General features: G+C 39.5%; 1 protein-coding gene and 1 non-coding gene across 2 annotated transcripts in view; both read left to right on the top strand.

Moving 5' to 3' along the window:
• The window catches only part of GADL1 (GAD like acidic amino acid decarboxylase 1), a 138,456-nt gene that overhangs the window by 69,566 nt on the left and 46,374 nt on the right, over positions 1 to 22,516 (top strand). The window contains exons 12-13 of the mRNA XM_028107179.2: positions 7,560 to 7,611; positions 16,828 to 16,917. Coding sequence (XP_027962980.1) covers positions 7,560 to 7,611; positions 16,828 to 16,917 — 142 coding nt within the window. The remainder of the gene's footprint in view (positions 1 to 7,559; positions 7,612 to 16,827; positions 16,918 to 22,516) is intronic.
• LOC114212368 (U6 spliceosomal RNA) lies at positions 14,235 to 14,341 on the top strand. Its single transcript, XR_003609950.1, has one exon. It is a non-coding gene; the product is annotated as a U6 spliceosomal RNA (small nuclear RNA).

Below are 22,516 nucleotides of genomic sequence, written 5' to 3'. Positions count from 1 at the left end.
TTGACTGGTAGTATGGCTTCTCATTGGCTGGGGCTTTTGCTAGACAAGGAGAAAATCTTCTTCCCTTTTGCTGTGGTAGTCGAGTAGGCTTCTTCCTGTTGGAAAGTGCAAGGTACGCCTTTTCCTGTTGAGGTCTGCAATCGATGTCAAGTTTGTAGGGCACAAAAGCTCCATCTTCAGGGCTTCTTAAGTCCATTTCAAATGAGGTCTCCTTTATTCTTTTTCAGAATGGCTTGGATATAAGGACAAGTAAAAAGATGGCTTTGGCACTTTCAGAAGATTGTTAAAAGTCAGCAATTCTAGTGATTATGGCTTAAGTAGTTTAAAAAAATCTATGAATACCATACCATTTAGGATTCTTTAGGTGGCAAGCAACAGAGACCGTAATTCAAGATACTATAAACAAAGAAAGGTAATTTATTACTCCATGTTCCTTATAAGCTAGTATAATTATGACTTCTGGAATGACTTCATCTAGAGGCTTAAACCATATCATCAAGGCTCAATCTTTTTCCATCTTTTAGGGTTGCTCTCTTTTATGTTGGTTTATTCCTGTGGAGGAAGATGGCTGCTGGGAGTGTCAGATCTCTATCGTCTATCGTCCCAGGTTCAAGTTCAAGGTCCAAATGAGAGTGTGTTCCTCTCTCAATGATCCTAAAGAAAGTTTTCATATCTGAATGAGGCAAACGTCCATCTGTCATCAGTCACTGTTGCCAGGGAAATGTGATACTCTCACTGGTCATGCTGAGTCACATGCCCTCCCTTGGCATTGGGCAATGTCAATTCCTCCTATAGAAAATATGCTGAAACTAGGTTTTTATTAGAAGTAGGGTTAATGTACCTCCATCAGAATTAGGGAGATAATTACCCAATGGTGAAAAAAAAATGACACTGTCCACCATAATTATTGATAGTTTCTGTTCAATTAAAATAGAATTTCAGAAAGCTCTGTTTCCTTTTTTTCGTATTTTCGCATACTACTTAAGTGTGGTAGAATCTCTGCATTATTTTGTCTAAGCTGCTAAGTAATTCATTGACAGGTGTCTTGAAAGAAGGCTAGATATAAATATTTGATGATCATATTTGTTAAAAAGTTAACATTCATCTCAGGGTAGAATTTAATTTATAGTCTAAGGATACTTTCTAATTTTTGCAGAGAAATATCACAGGAGAATAAATGTTAACACTTCAATTCAGTTCAACAAACACTTATTGTTTGTAAATGTTTGTCAATTTGAATTGAATTGAATTAACATTTCAGCGAGCATCACTGCAGACTCTGTGACCTATATCTAAATATTTGAAAAATAATCCTCCTCTTTCACGCTGTTACTCATCATAGTTTCTTTGCCTTAACTTTCCAGTTTTCATATATCCAACCATTTCTTCCTGGGGTGGGCAAAAGTCATCCTGTTCTCCTACCCCCAATGCCAAGTAAATACTGAGTCCTTTTATTTTTCTTCTTTCTTTCTCTTTCTTTTCTTTTCTTTTCTTTTCTTTTCTTTTCTTTTCTTTTCTTTTCTTTTCTTTTCTTTTCTTTTCTTTTCTTTCTTCTTTCTCCTGTTTTTGTTTTTGAGAGAGAGAGAAACATAGAGAGCAGGAGGAGTGGAGCAGAGGGAAAGGGAGAGAGAGAATTTTAAGCAGGCTTCATTGCCCAGTGCAGAGCCTGATGTGGGGCTCAGTCTCACAACACTGAGAGCGTGACGTGAGCCAAAATCTAGAGTCAGGCGCTTAACTGACTGAGCCTCCCAGGTGCCCCTATTTTTATTTCTCTTTTGGCTGAGCCCTTTTAGACATGTCACTTGGAATGAATATGAAATTATAGACTTGGAGAAAGTTTCTCCAGGATTAAGAATTACATCAACTTGGCAACATAAGTCTTTATTTTTATGATTTTATTTATTTTCAAATTGGCTAATTGGTTTGTGGTTCTGCTCTTTAGGAAAGGGGGAACCTTTCCTTAGAGCTGGAATCTATTCTGTTGGAGCCCATGTACAGTAGTGTCCTAGTAAACTGGCTCTCAGGAAGAAGAAACAAAAGCCCCAGTTGGTAACACCTGTCAATCCCCACGGTGTAAATATTCCCATTGTGTAAAATTGCAAACTGTCAACAGTTGTGATTTGCAAAATTCCTAAATATTTAACAGTGGGCTCTCTCACTAGCCAGTCCATATTCGTTCTGGAACACCATTGCTTAAGTGAGCCAATGTAATCAATTCAAACTCCATTTCTCATCAAGCTCACTGATCCTAGGCCACTGCCTTTAAAAACGATTCTCATCTGTGTCCAGAAGGCTCTAGCTGGCATAATGTCTATAATTTCAGAATTAATGTTGTTTTGTTCCAAGGAGTATAATTCCCTTCAGTAGATAAGAATTAGCAAAGTAAAGCTGCAAATGAGGGTTGTGTTAGTATTTGGGCTGCACACCGATTACCAGCAGCCTGATACAGCCAAGACACCCATTTCCCTAGACCCTCTGTGAAGATCTCTCAAATACTGGAAGGGCTGAGTAACTCTTTCCCCCCTGACATTGCAGGAAAGATTGCTCTGACTCCATAGAAACAATATTTCATGTTCCTGAGTCTAAATGGAGCTTAGTTTGAAATTTGTATATTGACCTTAAAATTGAAGGACTGGAGTTTGATGGAACAATGGGCTGCCATCCCCCTGATCGGTCGGATAGCTTGCTCTCTCTTCCCTTGGGAAAGCAAAAGCAGACATTAGAGGACAAAGATTCCTTTTTAATGAGTTTTCAGAATCTAAGAAAAAGGGAAAAAATTAGTGCCTGGAAGATCTCTAAGGCTTTTACTAATTTCCATTTGACCCTCGTCATTCCAGTGACCAAGAGATCTCTTATCTGGAGAAATATTAATGACTAAAAACTTGCTTTCTTCTTGGGTTGTTTGAAAACCAGTGACATCGGGAACCTAAAGCAGCACGCGATTATGAAGTGTAACTGAAATGCAGAGGGCTGGGATTTAAAACCACCACCACTGGTACCAGGCAGGTGATTGTGTAACCCTGATATCTGTCTAGGAAAGTTGAAAATGTTTACCAATGCCCAGGGCTACCTAGGTGTTGCCGGGGGCACATTCTAGGCCTCTGCTATGGCCCTCAGGTTAAATGGATATTCAGTAAGAGGTAATTTTTTAAAGCAAGCCGAGAAAAGTCATGTGTGTAAATCTTTTCAACAACAACAAACAGCTCAAGAATTCCCATTCGGCTACTTCATTAGATCTCCAGTGTATCATTTATCGAGTCCCTTGACACACAATCTCTATAATCTCTCAGATGGCATTCATTTCACCGACTTGCATGAATACTGGGGGATTTATTGTTTTCAGTGTGGAAAAGGTGAGCAGTTACCCAATGGCACTTCCGTGCTAGTGTATTTCTCTAGGTGATGAGAGAGAGTGGAGCCTATAGGGCTACAGAAGGGTCAGTGTTTTCATTTTTCTTTATATTGGTAATTTTTCAAAAATCACAATTGCAGGAGAATGTAGCATGTAGGTGTCTGTGATGAATCACACAAGTCATGCAATATGTTCTAATATATGCGGAGCATACAGAAAACAGATGGAGAAACCTCTCAGGAGTTCTGGGAGGCTCCATGCATCAGAAAAACATTTCAAATGAGGAGGTGAGGCTGGGAGAGAAAGTTGGTCCAGAGTGTTCCAGGGAGACTCTGGAGTAGCTGAGAAAGGGACTGAAAGGCTGCTTCCAAAAAGCAAAGAACGTTCTGCATAAGGGCAAGTTAAAGGCAAAAACATCAGACATAATCATTTAACAAATACAAGAATTGAAGGTCTTCAAGGTTGGAAGCATATTTGTAAGCAAAGGAAGGGGAAGTGTTTGGGAGCAGGATTATCATTAATGTCTGCTTCAAAATCAAGCCAGAATCTTCATACAATGGGTTTTTTTTACCCGGTAGGATTGGTGAAAATCCTTGCTAGTGTGTAATTTTTTTTCCCTCCCTTCTCTCTTTTTGCTAAGCTTAGCAGGAAGCACAGTGATGAGTTTTATAAGCTATTGTTATTTTTTGAACCCATTTACCTGGATGTCTTTTGGTAGAAGTGGTTTCTGGTTCCTGCATTATATCCCCAAACTCAATGTACATCCTTTTCTGGTTTGCATCAGATAAGAAGAGTTTTGTTTTGTTTTGTTTTCCTGAAATGTATTTTATCTTTAGTCTGCTTCCATGTATTGAAAAGAAAAATTGTGAGGAACAAATCATCCCTACGAATGTAGGCAGAAGTGACTCAAATCTTACTTGGATTCCTTCCCCCAAACTCCTTTCACTTAAACTTTTATTTAAGAAGAGGGGAAGGTACCCTATTGAAGAAGCACTTCTCCCAACTAGCATTTCTGAAACTGCCCTCTGTGGGATAATAGAATTCCGGAAGATCTTAATGAATGTTCTTCCAAAAAATGTTTCCATGGTCAAATATATTTGGAAAGTGCTAACTACTATGTTATTCCTCTCTCGGAGATACAGTGTTCCTGAGGGGGCCTGTAATATGGAAACATTTTTAACTTGGTTTTTAATATTTTTAACATGCAGACACTGTTTATCATTCAGCCAACAACCCTTCTCCCTCTTTTTCTTGCTAAGAGAAATTTGATTTTATTTAGGTGGCAATAGAGTAGCTGGGAACATTGGTCTAAGCCAATCTCCACGCCTGTAGTGAGTTTAGGGATAAATATATGACTCAGCCTCAGTCAAGAAGATACAGGAAGAATTCTTTGAAGGCTTCTGGGGAAAATATTCTTATCGCAGTAGAGAGAAAGGAAGAGGAAATGCTTTTGCTCCAGCCCCCTCTCCTCCTTCTTGGACACTCATGGAAGGCCGTGATGCATGGAGTATGGCACACATCTTGAAATGATAGAAAATGCCTGGCTACTGATGACAGTATTGAACCATCCAACCAGTTCAAAAAATGTCCTTATGAATTAAGCCAAGTGCCCTTCTAATTGTAGACAAAAGTAATCTAATTGGCATGCCTAGCATAGCTCACATTTATTTGGCAATTGAACTCTTTTATGTGGGAGACCTATGAACATGAGTTGGCATAGAGCATAGTTGAGGGACTCCCGTGTGAGCCTTTTATTATGGTTATAATAGCAACCCTTCACCCAAATCACATCTACTCTCAACTCAGTTGGAGTGTTACACTCTGGGCTCTGAGAGTGGCTGCAGTGGGGACAGTGGCCCTGACACAAAGCCCAGGTCCTCATGGTTAGCAAAAAGCAGAGTTTTAACTGAAATGATCCAGCTCTGTTGTAGGACACCTTTCTCTTGGGAGCAGTTTTAGCCAGTTTGACAGAAATAGCTTAAATTGAGACCTTCGTGTAAGTTTCCTACAGTCATCATCTGTTAGGGAAGGATTTTACCCACCTAGGCCCACAACTCCATTGCAGACAGGAGGAAACTGAGGCAGGCTGGGGAAGCTAAGGAACTTGCCTAGAGTCACAAAGTTGATGAGCTGTGCGATTAGAATCTTCTAGAGTCAGTCCCAGGATTTCTGGAGATGCAAAGCTTCTCCATAGCATCGTGGTGTCCAGGATTAGTGTACGCTTCCTCAGGATGAAATGTAGTACTGCTTTGGAGTTCACAGATTGCCTATATACATTTGTGTCTGAGAAGCTGAAAAAAGTATTGTTCACAAGCTTTCCTTGTACCAATAGAGACTGTATCTGTCTGTCTATTATGTTTATGCTTTTCATGTTTCTTTTTTAAGTTGCCTTTCAAAAATTACACAAGTAACCACATCTATGAAACTTTGCAAAGAAATATAAAAAGAGAATTAGTAACTACCCCATTGCATTCTGTTTTTTCCTCCCCCAGGTAAACACTAACAATTTATTGTGTACCCTTCCATTCTTTATTCAGTGAAAAAAAAAATATAGATAGATAGATAGATAGATGGGTATAGGGATAAGAATTACTACTGCTTTCTTTTTGATAATTTCTTAAAAAGAGAAATCATATTGTTGACATTTCTCAGTACCTTGCTTTTATCTCTTGCTAATACATCACAAGCATCCCTGTGGTTTAATTGAAGTAGATGTAATTCATTTTTTTTAATAGCTATGTCATATTATGTTATGTTGCTATAATACATTTTATTTTACCATTTGCCAATTTCTGGATTTTTAACCTTGTTTCTGGTTATTTTGTGTGAAGTACATGCACATATATGTACACATAAATTTAGGTAAAATTACATATATGCATGGTTTTATTTAATTCTTTTGAAACGGTGTTTGAGATTAAAAAAGCAGATTGTGTTATTTCAGTTTTCTTGGAATTGAGGCCCAAGAAAAACATTTTTGTTGTCTTTAAATAGTAATTTAATATATGTGGTTTAGTGATATGATCATATTCCATATAATTCCTTTTTCAAAAAGATTTATTTTTATTTTCTTTTTTAGAGGGAGGAAGGGTAGAGGGAGACACAGAGAGAGGGATCTCAAGTAGACTCTGTGCTGAGTGCGGAGCCTGGTGCAGGGCTTGATCCTGCTACCCTGAAATCATGACCTAAGCTATAATCAAAAGTCAGATGCTCAATCAGCTGAGCCACCTCAGTGCCCCTTCCAGATAATTATACCATAATTCCATATGATGAATGGACCATCATTTTCAAAGCCAATCCTCATTCCTGGCTGTTAGGTTTTTTGTTTGTTTGTTTCTTTTGCTGTTACATATAAAATCACAATAAATATTCTGGCAAGTACATTTTTGTCAATGCCCCTGATCACTTCCTTACATTTTACCCCCAAATCTGAAATACTGAGTCAAGGGTTATGAACTTTTCAAGTCTCATGATCAAATCACTAGTTTTTAAGGCCAATTATTTTGAAAGGCTCCTCTTTTTATAAAGACAATAAGCAATCCCGGGGAAGAGGTGTCCATGTTGATTTACTCTATGTTCTCAGAGTCATTTTCACCTTTTTTTGGTCATATTCTGCATCTCCTGTATCCGTGTCCTTTGCTTATGGCATGATAGTTCTTTTGTCCCTGACATTGGAGAGGACTTCTTAAGACATTCTGTCAGTGGCTACAGCCCACTTACTTTTAACATGATACTAATGATCAGTCCTTTTTCCCTCTGTCCTGGCCTTGGAAAAAACAATGTTGAGCTTCCTTGATCTTAAATGAGCTTACAGGTAGGACTCTACACCAAAAGCCAGCTAGGTAATTTAAGTAACTGTGCTAAATCCCCATCTAGAATATGAAGGTGAAACTCACATGGTCAGAGATGTGTCTCCAATCTAGGTGGTTTTCATACTGGGGTTAAAGTCTGATGCTCATATGAGAGATAAACGTCACCTCGTCCAAAAGATGTATCTTTTTACTCAGGCCCCAGGGGGTCTGCAGTAGGTTCAGGGAGATCTGTCTAAATCCATGTTTATCCCTTCTCCCCTGCACTTCTTTATTTCTAAGCCGGTATTTCTAATCTTGTCTCTGCATTTTGAAACAACAGTGTTTTTGTGTGTCACTCGTGTACATGGAATTGTTAGATGCTGGATTATAAATATTATTGTGTCTTTCATTTTTAGGTACCTCGTAGAAGAAATCAAGAAAAGAGAAGGATTCAAGTTATTGCTGGAAGTAAGTGATTATGGAATTGTGCTCGTGATTTTGTCAGTGAACAGTGATGAAGGTGGCAATTTTCTAATCTGTTATATTTCACTGGTTTTTGTGTTGCAGACTTAGAAACAAGTCATTAGCTTAATTCATGGAGTCCATTATGATAATTTACTCTATTAGTGAGTATTTTGCCTTTGTTGGATTCGCAAAAAACACACTTGCCTTTAAGTATTGAAAATTAAAGTGCTCAATAATAATTACCAAGGATAATACTGAATAAATATATAAATTGCATGATGATTGTACTGTGAATATTCAACCATGCAATAGCGGTACCTGCGTATGAAAAATCAATTGAGTGAATGTATGATGATGCTTAGAGTTTTCTCTTTTTATAAAATAAGGAGAGCATATTAGCTTCGGAGCAATGGGAAAATAAGTCATTTTGTGGTTGGACTGTTTGCTATGTATAAGACATAAAATGGTTGCAAAGATAGAGGACAAAAACTGGGTTTTTTTTTCCCTAAAATATATGGTTAGAAATTATGGAAGAATCTTATTTAGTTCTGATTTTTAAGAAATATGAAGTGTGGGATGTTCTCTTAGATCTTCTTATAGCATATATTATATAGCAATTTTTAAATTAATGTAAAAATCACCTAGAGATTACAACCTGGGAATCTTTTCATATGTAAGCAATCTGGCTAACTTTTGGCATTCTTTTATGCAGCAAGATTTATTGAGCAATTACTATGTGCCAGGTACAGTTCTAGGCACTGCCGGTCCAAGACAGGGAAATTCCCCGCTCTGGTGGTGCTTATCCTCAAATGGCAAGTGACAGGCAATAAAGAAGCAAATTAATACCTAGCAAACATCAGGTAGTGAGATGTGTTAAGAAAACAATAAAGCAGGTTCGTGAGAGAGAACCTAGTATACAAATAAAGAGTTACAGATGTGGCAAGTTCTATAATAAAAATAAGGGTGGAATGCTGGAATGATGATGTGGGTGGTGGGCGGGTGGCCTGTTTCATTTGGGGTGTCCAGGTAGGGCCTTCTGAGGTGGTCTTTGAGCTGAGACCTGATTGATGGTAAACAACATGCCATGCGGATATCTGAGGGAAAGGCATTCTAGATAGGATCAATAAACAACTACAAAGGCTTCCAGATGAGAAGAGTTCTATGTGTTTGAGGAACCAGAAGAAGATATATTAGGCAAGGGGCAGGGGTGCAAGTGGTGATGCAGGTGGAGAGGTGGGCAAAGACCAGAGCAGGTGGAGTTGGGTCGGTCCTGGTTTTGGCTTTTATTCCAAGTGTAATCATTGGAGAAGTTTTATGCAGACAGGAGTCTGAATTTCTTTTATTTATTTATTTATTTATTTATTTATTTTTAAACTTTTTTTAAACTTTTATTTTATTTTATCTTTTTTTTAAGAGGGAGAGAGTGAGAGAAGGGGCAGAGAGAGAATCTTATGTAGGTTCCATGCCCACTGTGGAGCCCCATCGGGGCTTGACCTCAGGACCCTGAGACTCAAGAGTTGGATGCTTAACTGGCTGAGCCACCCAGGCACGCCCCTGAATTCCATTTTAAAAGATCATGCTAAAGATGTCCTGGGAAGAGAGGAATGGGGTGGGAGGAGGTAAAGGGAAGCCAAGGAAAAGGTAAATTTACCCAATTTACCAATTGGGATGCTGTTGCTGTGGCCCTGGTGAGATATGATGACGGTCCTTCCACCACTATCTACAAAAGCGTCCAAAGTGCCTGAAAAATAGGGACATGAAGGAACTTGCAAAGATAACAAGAGAATCCATATTTAAATGACTTTCTGGTAACACCCCAAAGAAGCAAAAAGATGAATTTAGAGTGTAGGACATTCTACAGGACAGCTGACCTGGTTTCTTCAACAGGTTAAGAAGCGGGGAGTGATGATCACTCTGGCTTCAAAGAGACAGAAGAGGCCCACTAACCACATGCACCACATGGAGCTATTGGAATCCTAGTTTGAACGATTGTAAAAAGTAGATTTTGAAATATTTGGGAAATTTCTATAGTGAAGCTGGCTGTTGGATAATACCAAGGAATTACTGATAATTTTGTTAGGCATGACAACGGCATTATGACTACACAAGAACACGTGTGTCTTTTGAAGAGCTGCATGCTTCAGCAGGTAGGGGTAAAACAACAGCTATTGGATTGCCTGGAGTTTGAGTTTGAGTGACTTTTTAAATTTTCTTGAGTTTGAGTTGCCTTCTTTATTTCCCTGAGGTTGAGTTTCCCTCTGTTTTTACAAGTCTGAATTGCTTTCTTTATTTCTCTGGCTGTGGAAGCCATGGTGCTTATGGAAAGTGCTGTACACCTTGGAACTGCAATCTTTTGATCGAGGTGAAAGAAAAAGTGATGAAAAAAAGATGAACTGTTTTAGAAGTTATTTATATATTCTTCCTAAAAGCTTAAAAATGAAGGGAGGAAACTCGCACCATCATCTTTAGGGAATTGCAAACATTCACATCCTTGTTATGCACATTAAGGTGGGTTTTCATCGTTAGGCAGCCTTCTGTCCTGGATATTTTATCTATGGGAGCCAGATGGCCCCAAAGCAGTAAAGGTGGCTTTCTCAATGGTACTCCAGAATTCTTACTTACAAGAGTTTTTGTATGTGGTCTGCATTTGCCTCTCTTCTCTGTGCTCCATTTGGAGAAATAATGTAAATTTAGACCTTGAATCTCCTATATAAGTGTCAAGGCAATTATCCGTTTTGTTAACAAATGCTTACTTTGGATTGATTAAATATAACTCTAATGCATGCTTAAGAGAAGAGAGATTTGATTATAGTCTGTGAAACTGAGCCTTTCAGTTTAGGAAAAATGAAAGTCTATAATTATATATACATATATTTCTATATTTTTGTACATGTAAAATTTTATTTATATTATATATATAAAGAATATATATATTCATTCACTTTTTAGCAGATAGAATGTTAAGTGGAATATTGAAAACAGGAAATGAACACAACAAAACAGAGTATCTTATCCTGAAAAGAGCAAAAATAATGAATATCTTCTTGAAGATGATTGAAAGTTATCATTTCAAATGAATTCTGCATTATTCATAGGCCCCTGAATATCATCTCCCTGTTTTTCTGTGTGGGAACTAAGATCTAATAGATGTTTTCCTAGAGGTACATTCATTTGTATACTATCATTCACATATTTTATTTTGATCTCTCGGGAGAGTCCTAATCAAGTTTTTGTTTTCTCTTCCTGAGTTCTACATTAGGAAGAGTTATTTAGGTTTCATAGACTTGCCAGGTTATCAAGGATCTTCAAGGACATCTAGTCACCTTCCTGCTCAAGGCAGGAAACCTCTCTTGACAGTAACCATAACCATAACCTTCCTGAACACTTCCTGTGTCAGATAATTCACAGCCTAGTCCTCTTCCCTGGAGCTCTAATTATTCATATTCTATTACTTATTGACCCCTACTATTCATATGTATCAAGCCTATTGCAATTTATAGTTATCTTTTTATCTAGTTTTATTAGATCACAACACCCTTCTAATTGCAAAATCCAATGCACATTCTTAAATCTGCATGTCGTTGGACTTCTATAGCATTTTACACCATTATCCACTCCCTCCCTCTTGAAATGCTCTTCCGTTTTGGTTTCTTTGAATTTCTTGCCCAGTTTTTCTCCTTTCCATGTGATTTTTTCTTCTCAGTCTCTGTGTGAAGGAGGTCTTTTCATCTGCTTAGCCCATTAAGGGTTACTTTCCTCGCTTCTGTCTTTAGTTCTTCATCGTGTCCACATACTCCCCCTGAAATGTTTAGTCCATTTCTAGAACTTTGGTATCATTGGCTTCACCAATGTCTCTATCCTTGTCTTGTCTCCTCAACTCTAGTCCTTTGTACATAGGTATGTCCTGAAATTTTCAGTTAGACTCCCACAGGCACCTCAAATTCAGTATTTCTTTCTTTTTTTTAAAAGATTTATTCATTTATTTTAGAGGTGGGGGAAGGGTAGAGAGAGAGAGAATCTCAAGCAGACTCCACGCTTAGCGCGGCCTGACATGGGGCTCCATCTCACCACCCTGAGATCATGACCTGAGCCCAAGATTCGGACACTCAACCAACTGCGCCACCCAGACGCCCATCAAATTCAACATTTCTAAAGCTGAAGTGTAGCCATTCTCTTTTCCCAAATTCTGTATTCTTCTTTTGGTCATTAGAACCGTGATCCAAACAAAAATCTCAATGTTGTCTTCACTATCTCCCTTTTCTCTTAAATGTATCTTGGGCACTTTCCTCCACTCCTGAAGCCACTGCCTCAGTTCAGGCTCCTGTCACTCCTCAGGTTTGCCCTGTCTTGTAACTCATCCCCTTCCAGTCTCAGATGCCTCTGCCGGCACATCTCCCCACGGCAGCCACACTGTGGCCTTTCTAAAATGAAATCTGCTCCCTAGATGGGAACTCTCCCGTGATTCCACATTGCCTCTAGAATCAAGCCCAAACTCCCAAGCATGGCAGATGAGGAAGCCCTTCGTGAAGTGACTCTCATTTCCATGTCCATCTTCTCTTCTCTTCAGTTCACCTTGTCCTCTATTCATTCCAAGTCTTGCCGTGCCCCTGAATATATGGGCTTTTACACGTGCACTGTTCCTGTTGCCAGAAATGTTTCTTGTATTATGAGAAAATTCTTCTTTTGTAATTCTCATTCCATTGCAGTTTAATTGCCTATACCTATTTCCATTACTACTTGCCGAGTTCCCAGAGATAAGCATACAGTGTAAGCCATTTTTCTAATCTTAATGTCTGGTCCAGTATCTAGAACATAGAAAATCCTGCTTATTGAATTGAACATTTCAGTTACCCTTCTATGGGTAGGCTATAATTCTTTAACATCCCCCCCCCCCAATACCGTATGCAAAAAGAGCGATGTGTCTCACCTAGTACAGATTTTAATGGGGCTATTCATCCACTTGAAAAGGACATCTCTTTCTACCAAAATAGCTCCAGATAATAGTCACTACGCAAATTGAGTGCCTGCTGTATGCCAGGTACAGTGGTAAATATTGGAAATAATCTCTGCTCATCAAACCACCTCTGTGGGGTAGACAATATGATCTCCATTTCATAGATTAGGAAGCTGAAGATTGAAGTATTCAGCGCTTGTCCAAGCAAAGACCTGGTGAAGTTGGGATACGAACCACATCCATGTGACTGCAAAACCCAGGCTTTTAGTGCTACTCACGCTGCCTTTGAAATTTTTTAGTAGTCTAATCAGATATTTAAAATTGAAAAGCTTGAAGTCAATTAAAATCCACCATGGCCCCTTTCTCCATTCTATACTTACATGATTATTTCACTCTACCTGCCAGATTCTGCATTTCTACTTATTAAAATGCTTAGTGCTAGCTTTGTCTTTTATTATTATTATTTTTGTGACCTAAGGACGTTGTAAGCAAAGGAGATGAATTTCTTTTAATGTGACTCAGTTTTAGAGAATGCCAGCTACATCTTGGTGACCTTAGATGTATTTCCCCAAGGGGTCTCATATCATTTGCTCAATAATACTTGCTGGAATTGACATCAAAGTTACCTGCTTTATTTCTTAGACTATATCTATTTTTTTTTCTCTTTGAAAACCAGGATAGAATGTATCCATCTTTTCTTTAGTGACACATCTGTACTTTTCCATGAATTTTTAACGATTGTGACAATGCTTTCATGGCTACAGGTGTTTTCGTACCCTTCACTATCATTTGTCTTCTCTAGACGCTTGGATTTCTTCTTATACCTTCTCAATTTTGTGGTTTAGAGTACATAGACTAAAGTGTTCCTAAGACACCTGAGAGGTCAGGCTTTCCTATACAGGGGGAATGAAATGGCATGTGAGCAGTTCTACTCTGAAAATACTCATTAGTGCTTTGAAATTTCTTGAAGAAAGTCCCTGTATCAAATGCAAGCTACACAGACAAAGATACAGGGAAAACTCAAATGTGTTCCTTGTGAATATTCAAAGGGATATTTTTTCTGAATCTTAATAATTTTGGAAATAATGACAGTAAAGGTATTCTACGAAATGGGAGATCAAATTTCCTCCAATCAGATGACGTGTCAAAAGGACTGCACTGGGGTACCTGGGTGGCTCAGGTCATGATCCCAGGGTCCTGGGATGGAACCCCTCGTTGGGCTCCCTGCTCAGCGGGAAGCCTGCTTCTCCTTCTCCCTCTGCTGCTCCCCCTGCTTGTGCTTGCTCTCTCTCTTTCTGTCAGATAAGTAAATAAAATCCCAAAAAACAAAAAAGCAAAAGGACTTCACCAGTTTTCAAATGCCACAGCACTGAAGCCACACCATTCTCAAAGAGACTGGGCAAAAGGAATCATAGATATGTCACTTCAAAAATATCAAAACAGAAACTAAAGACAACAAATATAAAAGGTGATTTAAAAGGTCTAGGTCCTAACTTATGAAATACAGGGCAGATACAGTAGCAGGTAAAAACTACTGCGAAATGATTTATGATGTTGCCATGCCAAAGAAAAGTAATGAGTATGTATTAGTAATGTATTAGTCAGGGTCCAATGAGAAGACAAAAACTGCACAGTAATTTGAAGTGGGGAAAGTGAAGTATAAAGAATTATTGTGCTTGCTTCAGCAGCACATATACTGAAATTGGAATGATACAGAGACAATTAGCATCACCCCTGTGCCAGGATAACACACAAATTTGTAAGGCATTTCATATTAAAAAAAAGAAGAAGAATTATTAACAGGGGATTGCCTCATAAGGGAAAAAGAGAACCCTAAAAAATACAGAAATAGCAGATGTGGAAAATGGCCACCACTCCTAGAACTGGGATAGAGCACCAGGGGAAGAGACCACTCCCTCCCAGGGCTGAGATCCGGTCGTGGTTGGGAGAGGGTACAGTGTGGCTCAGTGAATGACAGAGAATTCATGGAGACGTCCCGCTTCTGGGATTTGCCAGGAATCCACCTTCCAGAGTGCTAGAGGAAGTCATTTTCAGAGATGCATCTTGAAACACACTCAAGCTACACACAGGGCGGCCAGAGAAGCCATCCGAAGCAAGGTGCACCACTTGAGGGGAGTGTGCCAGAAAAAGCCATTTAAGGCACCTATCAGTCTGCTGTGAAGCCATCTGAGGGGGTGGTCCTGGGGGAAGCTATCGGGGGTCCACTTGTGGCTGGGAAACAGTGCTGCTGAAAAAGCCACACACACTGGAGGAGATCCATGAGGTTAGCACACCAGAACCCAGAAGAGATACCTCTTCCTTCTCAGTGTCCCTCCAGCACCCTCTGCTGATAAAGTCTAAGATTGGACCAGATGGCAAGGAGAAATATTGATAGAGTCCACTTCCATTTTGATAGGATACAAAGTGTGGATTTGAGCGGAGGGGCAGTAAATTGATAACTAACATAAATGGTATCTGGAAGAAAATCGTTATTGGTATGAAGACATGAATTCCTAAAACCCAATGACAGATAATAACTATATTTTTCTTCTACTTTCTAATCAACCATATTTACTTTTTTGAAAAGATTTATTCACATTAAATGAGTAAAGAATTTTGAAGGCCAGTACATTTCTTTCCTAGAGAAACCAAATCAATTATATCAGAAATCCAAGTATAAATTGTGTGAATTTGTATATAGAGTATTGTAGTCTCATGATAAATGTTTGCAGAAATTGAGTTGAATTAAATAGTACTCCATTTTGAACTACTCTGTATTTTGAAGATTTTTGGCTCTTTTTCCTTTCTTTTCTTTTTTTTTTTTTTGTCAAATCCAATAAGCTTGTTCCAAATTTCAAAAGTTAAAGGACTTATCTTATTGAGCTGGGAATGTTTCTGGGCATTCACTTGTGATTTAAAATCCACTAGAATCAGAACTCTATATAGTACTGGTCTTGATTTTAAGATATAAGATGATAATTGTTTCATCTTTCTGAAATACTCGGAAAATTTATAGTGATACTGGAGTATAATTCTGATGGCTCCTGAGAACTATTATAACATTGGTTATTACCTACAAACTGTGTTTGTGTGGAAAAATGGAATTTATATCAAATACTGTCACTGCTAAGAATCAAATGAGGAAGCTACTGAGTGGGTAGGCATGACCTATAATCTTTCCTAAATAACTTCTCTCTCCTGTGTATCTAATTTGTAAGCCCCCATCATAATTTCCCAAGTCACCTGGTCAATGAATACAAGTCCTGTGATTGTCTATGACACGTGTGTAGTGGAGAAAATTTTGTCTATGTGACAATAGCTAGACTAGAGCCTATTCTGGAAGGTTTATCCCATGTTTAACCAAAACAGATTACTGGAGATGATGATTGGGCTATGGCCACTTTAGATCAGAGTTTTTCAAAAGAACACCATGCACCACTTATTTCAGAATCACCTGAGATGCTTCATAAAATGCCAGTTCTCCAGCCTCTTCTATGGCAAACTATATCAGAATCTGGGCATTCTGAACACAGGGTCTGAGAATCTGTTTTGAACAAGCGTCCTAGCCGATTCACATCCTTACTGATACTTGAGACTGATGCTGAGACGTGAGAACCAAGAGTCAAGGTGATGTTCTTTTTCCCAAAACAGTATTGGCTAGAGTCAAAACAGGGCTGGTTAAGTCTGGTGTACTGCTCTTGCCTTAAGGAATGTTGCCTGTAACTCCTCGGGTTGGACTTTCAGCACCCTGGCCTGGCCAAGAGCACAGTATGGTGTGTGTTATCAACTCATAGATAACGGGGATTTTCCATTTGTCAGGTATAGCTGGTAATGGAAGACACCTTTGGCTACCTTAAGTAGGCAAGGAATTATTGGAAAGATGGTGGTGTAAGAAATAAGTTACTGATGAGGGTTGAAGAGAGAGGAACCAGGGCATCCCTGGACATATGTGTATCAGGTGTTAACTAATGGTCAGAGCTTGGTTGAGGCAGCTTCAACTTTATCTTGTTTATTCCCAATCTTGTGTTCATCCCTTACCTGGAGGAAAGAGCACCTTCTAGGTGCACCCAACTGAGAAGAACATTTCCCCATCGGTTGTTATCAGAAGTAAAGGAGAATGAATGTCTAACTCTATCAGACTCTGATTTGTTATCAACGTAACACACATGTGACAACTCCTAAAGAAAGTAGCTAAGAGCTTAATTACATTCTAAGATTAATCATAGGTTAACAAAGCACCTCTCGAATTTTTTTTTAATCCTCAGCCTGAATATGCCAATATTTGCTTTTGGTACATTCCACCGAGCCTTAGAGAGATGGAAGAAGGACCTGAATTCTGGGCAAAACTTAATTTGGTAAGTAAAATGTAGTAAACTACATTTTTCCTTTTGATGAAATAATACCGTTCCCCTTGTCTATTGATCCTATGAATAGTCCTGTACTTGTAAGACCTCTCAAAGATTGAGAGAAGTGGCTCCTAGTGTACTGAAAGGCCAGACCGTTGCCAACACTGTTTACGTTTAAACAACGTAACTTACTTAATCCACATATGAATTCCAAATAATGGTGCTGTTTGCCAGATAGCTATAGGATGTGGTAGATGTCCTCATCCCCCGGTGTGCTTCAGAAAGTATGATCTGACGAGAGGATTCAAGGTTAAAGTTCCATGATGAATGGCTTCTTTTTTTCCACTCCACCAGTGTGTGTCTGGGACTGCTTGCATCACCTCACTTGGAGATAATGTTAAAAGTCTAAATCCGGTACCCTTTGTGAGTGTGAGCCCTCTGTGCTTTCCACCAACAAAAGCGTCTTCTGCCCAGGGGGCTTATGTGATAAAAACAAGAAAAGAGATGCCAGCAGTGGGTTTCAACTGATCATAGAACCAATTGGGCTTGAAAGTCTCTTCACACAAGGCTGGTGAGGGCTAACAGTCCCAAGGGAGGAGAAGCCCCAAGCTCTAGGGACTCCTTGTGTCTCCCCTGCACCTCTCCTAGCATGGTCCTGCTGGCTAAATCCCTGCCCCTAAACCAGATTTCCAAGAACTGTGAAGTCTCGTGAGCCAACACCACTTGCTCCCATGCTCCTGCTGTGTGGACATCGTGGATATTGAAGCAAACCAGCAGGAGTTTTCCCTGAGGATTGTGTGGCCATGGCATGGAGAGTGGGAATTCACAATGAGTCAGAACCATCAGAGTTGAGTCATGCTCTGCCCCTAGCATCTTCCCTTTCAAGCTCAGCTACCTCCATGGCCCTGGTTAGTACAAGTTCTGACTTGCGAACCTCTCCCTATCCTCTGTGGGAAAATCGGTGATACCATTAATAGATTTTATAGGCAACGGCCATACTCTACTTCCCAGTCAGGCAAACAACAAACCTTCACTGAGGACTCACTGTGCTGTGCACTAGAGATACAGACATCAATAAAACTTGGCCCCTGCCCTCAAGAAGCTCGTAAGTCGGGAGACACATGAGTAAGGGGAGGATCGCAAGGTAACTAATAAGGGCCCTGATGGAGATGAACCTTGTTTGCACTGATTACAGAGAGAAGGGTTATCTACCTCCCTGTGTGACACATGAGAGCTAAGTCTTGAACAATCAGGAGAAGCCAGTTAGGGGTCAGTTGTAGAGAAGTAGATTCCAGGAGGAATCACAGCATGATGACCTAGAGACTTAAGAGAAGAAGGTGTGATTCAAAGATCACATGGGTGCAAAGGGGCAGTCACGGGGTCCTTGTCTTTCATGACAAGGAGCTTGGAATTTGTGGCTAATTAAGAGGAAGAGGGAAGACCATGGCCTTTAAGCCATGACCAGTTATAATCTCACCTGCAGCATCTCCTCTTAGCTTCAAGACATTTTCTGTTTCTTCATGGCTCATTAAGCCTCCTAACTGTGGCATAATATATACCCAATATATACATATTCTACCCCTCGTCAAACCTGACATCCCGCAGCAGAGAAGCAGAGGGAGGGATGTTGGTATCCATTCCTTTGCCTAGAAAAACCCTTCATTACCGATTTCAGGCAGTTAACAGAGTCCTTGGGCTTTGTCTTGCATTTTTGTCACACAAAGCAAATAGAACAGTGCTAAAGAATGCATTTCAGATGGTAAGTAACCCATAAAAGAAAAAAAAAAAGGACAATGTGAAAATTTAATAGTGAGGCTTCTAGGGACATTGTGTACTTTGATGGAATACAACTGACATTTTCTTTTCTTTCTTTTCTTTGGTGACGTGGGGGAATAATTGCTCAGGATTGAGAAAGATCTGGTTGCCATTCTTCTCACTTTTCCATTGTTAAGAAAAGCAATCAAGAATGTGTTATTCATGTTTTACTGACTCAGTACTGTTGTGTGGACATGGATCAGGAAAACTAAACAGTCCCATTATATCTGGGCATCTTCTTGACTCACTCTTCCTTTATTTAAAGAAATAGTTATATTATCCATTCTCAAAAAAGTTTGAAATTGAGGAAGGATATACATCCTAAAATCAGATAATTAAGCAGATAATACAATTTTAATCTTAACTGGAAATTGATTATGAATCGGGACATTCTCTTCTATCCCCAGTATTTTCCAGCACTGATTATCTTATGGTTAATATCCATGACTCTCTCTCTGTTCCTTCATTTTGGAATGTTTCGTTGCCATTAGAACCATGGTTTTCTTGCCCCGTCTAATGTCATACTATTTTAATTGTTAGGGTCGCTTCTGATTAGTAAGCATGTATGCTGCTGACACATAATCATCGGTTCACAGATTCTTAGTTTCCTTTTTATTGTCTCTCTTTGTGTGGGTGTGTGCATGGATTTGACAAGGAAGGAACGTGTGTGGAGACATATATATATATATATATGTGGATGATCCTTGTGGTTTTCTGCTTACTGTAGTATGGGAATGCAAGTATATGATTTATAATACAGAATGTACTTGAAGCACACTTAAAATTTATTTCGGGGTTTATCTTGGATGGAGAATCACAAACAAATAAATAAACCAAATAAAGCTTTGCCCCTCCAATTCAGGCTAGTGTCAGGTTGGGTTGTCAGATGGCAGGATCAGTGGCGTGATAAGTCTTCCCTTTGGCAGCCGGAGGGGAGAGGGATTACTTGGTAATGAACGCAGAGTTTCAGAGAATGTAAGTGTGTGCCTGTGTGTGCTGGCGAATGTGTGTGCACGTGTGTGAGACTACTTTTGCGAACACAGCCCCTCTGTAGTCACTCCGTGACACTACATTTGATCACTGAGTTCCAGTCACTTCTCTTTTTATTTTTTTAAAGATTTTATTTATTTATTTGACAGAGAGAGACACAGTGAGAGAGGGAACACAAGCAGGGGCAGAGGGAGAGGGAGAAGGGAGCCCGATGCGGGGCTCAATCTCAGGACCCTGGGATCATGACCTGAGTCGAAGGCAGATGCTTAACGACTGAGCCACCCAGGCACCCTGGGTCACTTCTCTCTCTTTTTTTTTTTTTTTTTAAAGATTTTGTTTATTTATTTGAGAGAAAGAATGAGAGAGAGAGAGAGAGAGCACATGAGAGGGGGGAGGGTCAGAGGGAGAAGCAGACTCCCCGCCGAGCAGGGAGCCCGATGCGGGACTCGATCCCGGGACTCCAGGATCATGACCTGAGCCGAAGGCAGTCGCTTAACCAACTGAGCCACCCAGGTGCCCGGTCACTTCTCTTTTTAAGATGGCCTCTGTAAAATGCTCTTCCTTCTGATGCTCGCAGGCATCGCGATATTCTAGGTCTGCGTTCCTTCCCTGCCTAGGTTGCATTTGCCTCTTTTCTGGTCTCTTTGCCTCATGTCATCTCTATTGTCCCATTTGTTTTTTTTGCTCTCTGCATTTCCATACTGCCAGCTCGGCTTCCTCACGTAGCTCTCCTAGGGAAGCCTCTGATGGCTTCCTTCTCTTTCTAGTAGCAGTTTTCAACCCCCTATACCCAATGACCACTGTTTATAAAACATATTGTTGATGTTCCTTTACTCTCAAATGAGACCAATAAGAAACGTGACCTACCTCCCCCTAATTTTGTAAAAGGCAATGCAAATCCTTGCGTATAACGTGAAGGAGAACTGATCTTTGTCGTACAGGTATGTATTTCTCTACAACATATGTGGGCATGACAGCACTGGAAGACAGGAGGAAGTGAGGGGTAAGATTCTCACGCATGCTCTTAGAATCACAGGGAGCGTAAGCCACCTATAGATGCAGACTTCTGGAAGTAGGTGATGTTGCTGTTGCAAATAACAGGTGCAGAGTGGTATTAGCGATAGCATTTTCAAAAATGGCACACAACTCTTGGTAAAGCTTTGAAGGAAACATTTTTTTTCTCTTTGATTTGCACGGTAGTAGAAAACTTAGTGTTTGTTAAAAATGGGTACAGAATATTTTGCATGTGTATGTAAAACTGGGTTAGATTTTGGGCTTGGATATGGTAAATCAGGCTTCTCACCTCATATATTTCCAGTAAGACATTTGAAAGTTGGGCAAGACAGGGGACAAGGCTTAATTGCTCAGGACTGCTCTACACATTGCAGGGCAGGTGACATCTCTGGTCCCCACTAAACGCCAGTAGCAATCCTCGCACATCTTGAAAACTAAAACATCTGCCCAGAGTTCCAAAATATTCCCTAGGGGTGTAGTACCATTCCCTGGAGGGTGGCTGGTCCACAGAATAAAATCGAGTCCATTCTGCTTGGCATCCAAGGGCCTCCATGTCCGATCGTCAAGTATTAGAATAGCAAGACATTGAAAAGAATCTAAGTATTTAACTATAGGGAATTGGTTAAATTTTAGTACATAATTTATATGCAGATTTCTAGTGCATAGACAATTAAAATGCTGTTTCAGAATAACATATTCATAATTTATTATTAATTATAAAAAATGAGTTATACAAACAGCCACTATAGTATAATACCGATTTTGAAAAATCATGTGTTTATATGTACACGGATACTTACATACATACAAACTATTGCTTATATGGTTAGATAAGGGGCAGACAACAGGCACCAAAATATTTTAGAGATAGAGTTATAGGTGATGTTTCCTTTCTTTAGTATCCTTCTGTAGTGTCTTCATTTTCTACAATTAACATATATTGCCTTCGTGAAAACGGTAATAACAGCAATGATAATAATAAACCAAAGTACAGAGTAATTGACCTCATGAAACCATCGGGTTCCTTGAGTGCTTACCTACGCAAAGGCTATCCAGGTATTGCCCACCATCTGCTAACAGTTAAAAAAATAAAATAATAAAATAAATTGAGCATTCACCCCAATATGTGTTTATTATTTTGAAATTATCTACATGTATTACTTTTAAATATACTATGTACATTTAAAGATGCACATAATCACTTTTAAGCATGAAATTTAAAATTTGAATTATTTAGAGATGTTCTAATCTCTTCTTACACCCCAGGGGACTGTCTTGTTTAAACATCATGATTATACCATATTTCAATCAATGAGTTCACAAACTATTTTCTCTCCTGACTTGTTCCCAGATGTAGCATATAATTTGTCTTCCCTTCGCGCTCTTTCTCTCTGCTTACGAAAACACCCACACTATCTGCACTGATTTTAGATTCAGAAGCAATGCTGCTGGTGGTCTATGTTGAGATCTTCAGCACGATTTCCAGGGCTCCCCAGGAGTTTCCAGCATCGTGGTAGAGTTATGCTTTCCTCTCTAAAGAGACTGCCCCAAATAAGTTTCTGTCCATGTGTTTCTTCAGAAGCCTCACACCAGGGATTCGAAATGGAGGGTGAGGGAGTGAGGGAGATTCTGCAGAGATAAATCGGGAAGCATAAGACCCAGAGAATGTACTTGAAAATTCCATCAGTTTGCTTTGTCTCTCATCATTACTCAATGTTCTGATGCAGATTTCCTCTTCGATCAACATTTCATAAATAATTCTGCATCGTGCCAACCGAATTTACATTCT

Source organism: Eumetopias jubatus, unplaced genomic scaffold (assembly GCF_037043125.1).
Source record: "Eumetopias jubatus isolate StellerSeaLion01/CBP00866 unplaced genomic scaffold, mEumJub1_p1.0 scaffold_1, whole genome shotgun sequence".
NCBI classification, from domain to species: Eukaryota; Metazoa; Chordata; class Mammalia; order Carnivora; family Otariidae; genus Eumetopias; species Eumetopias jubatus.
This window is presented reverse-complemented; position numbering and strand designations above follow the sequence as displayed.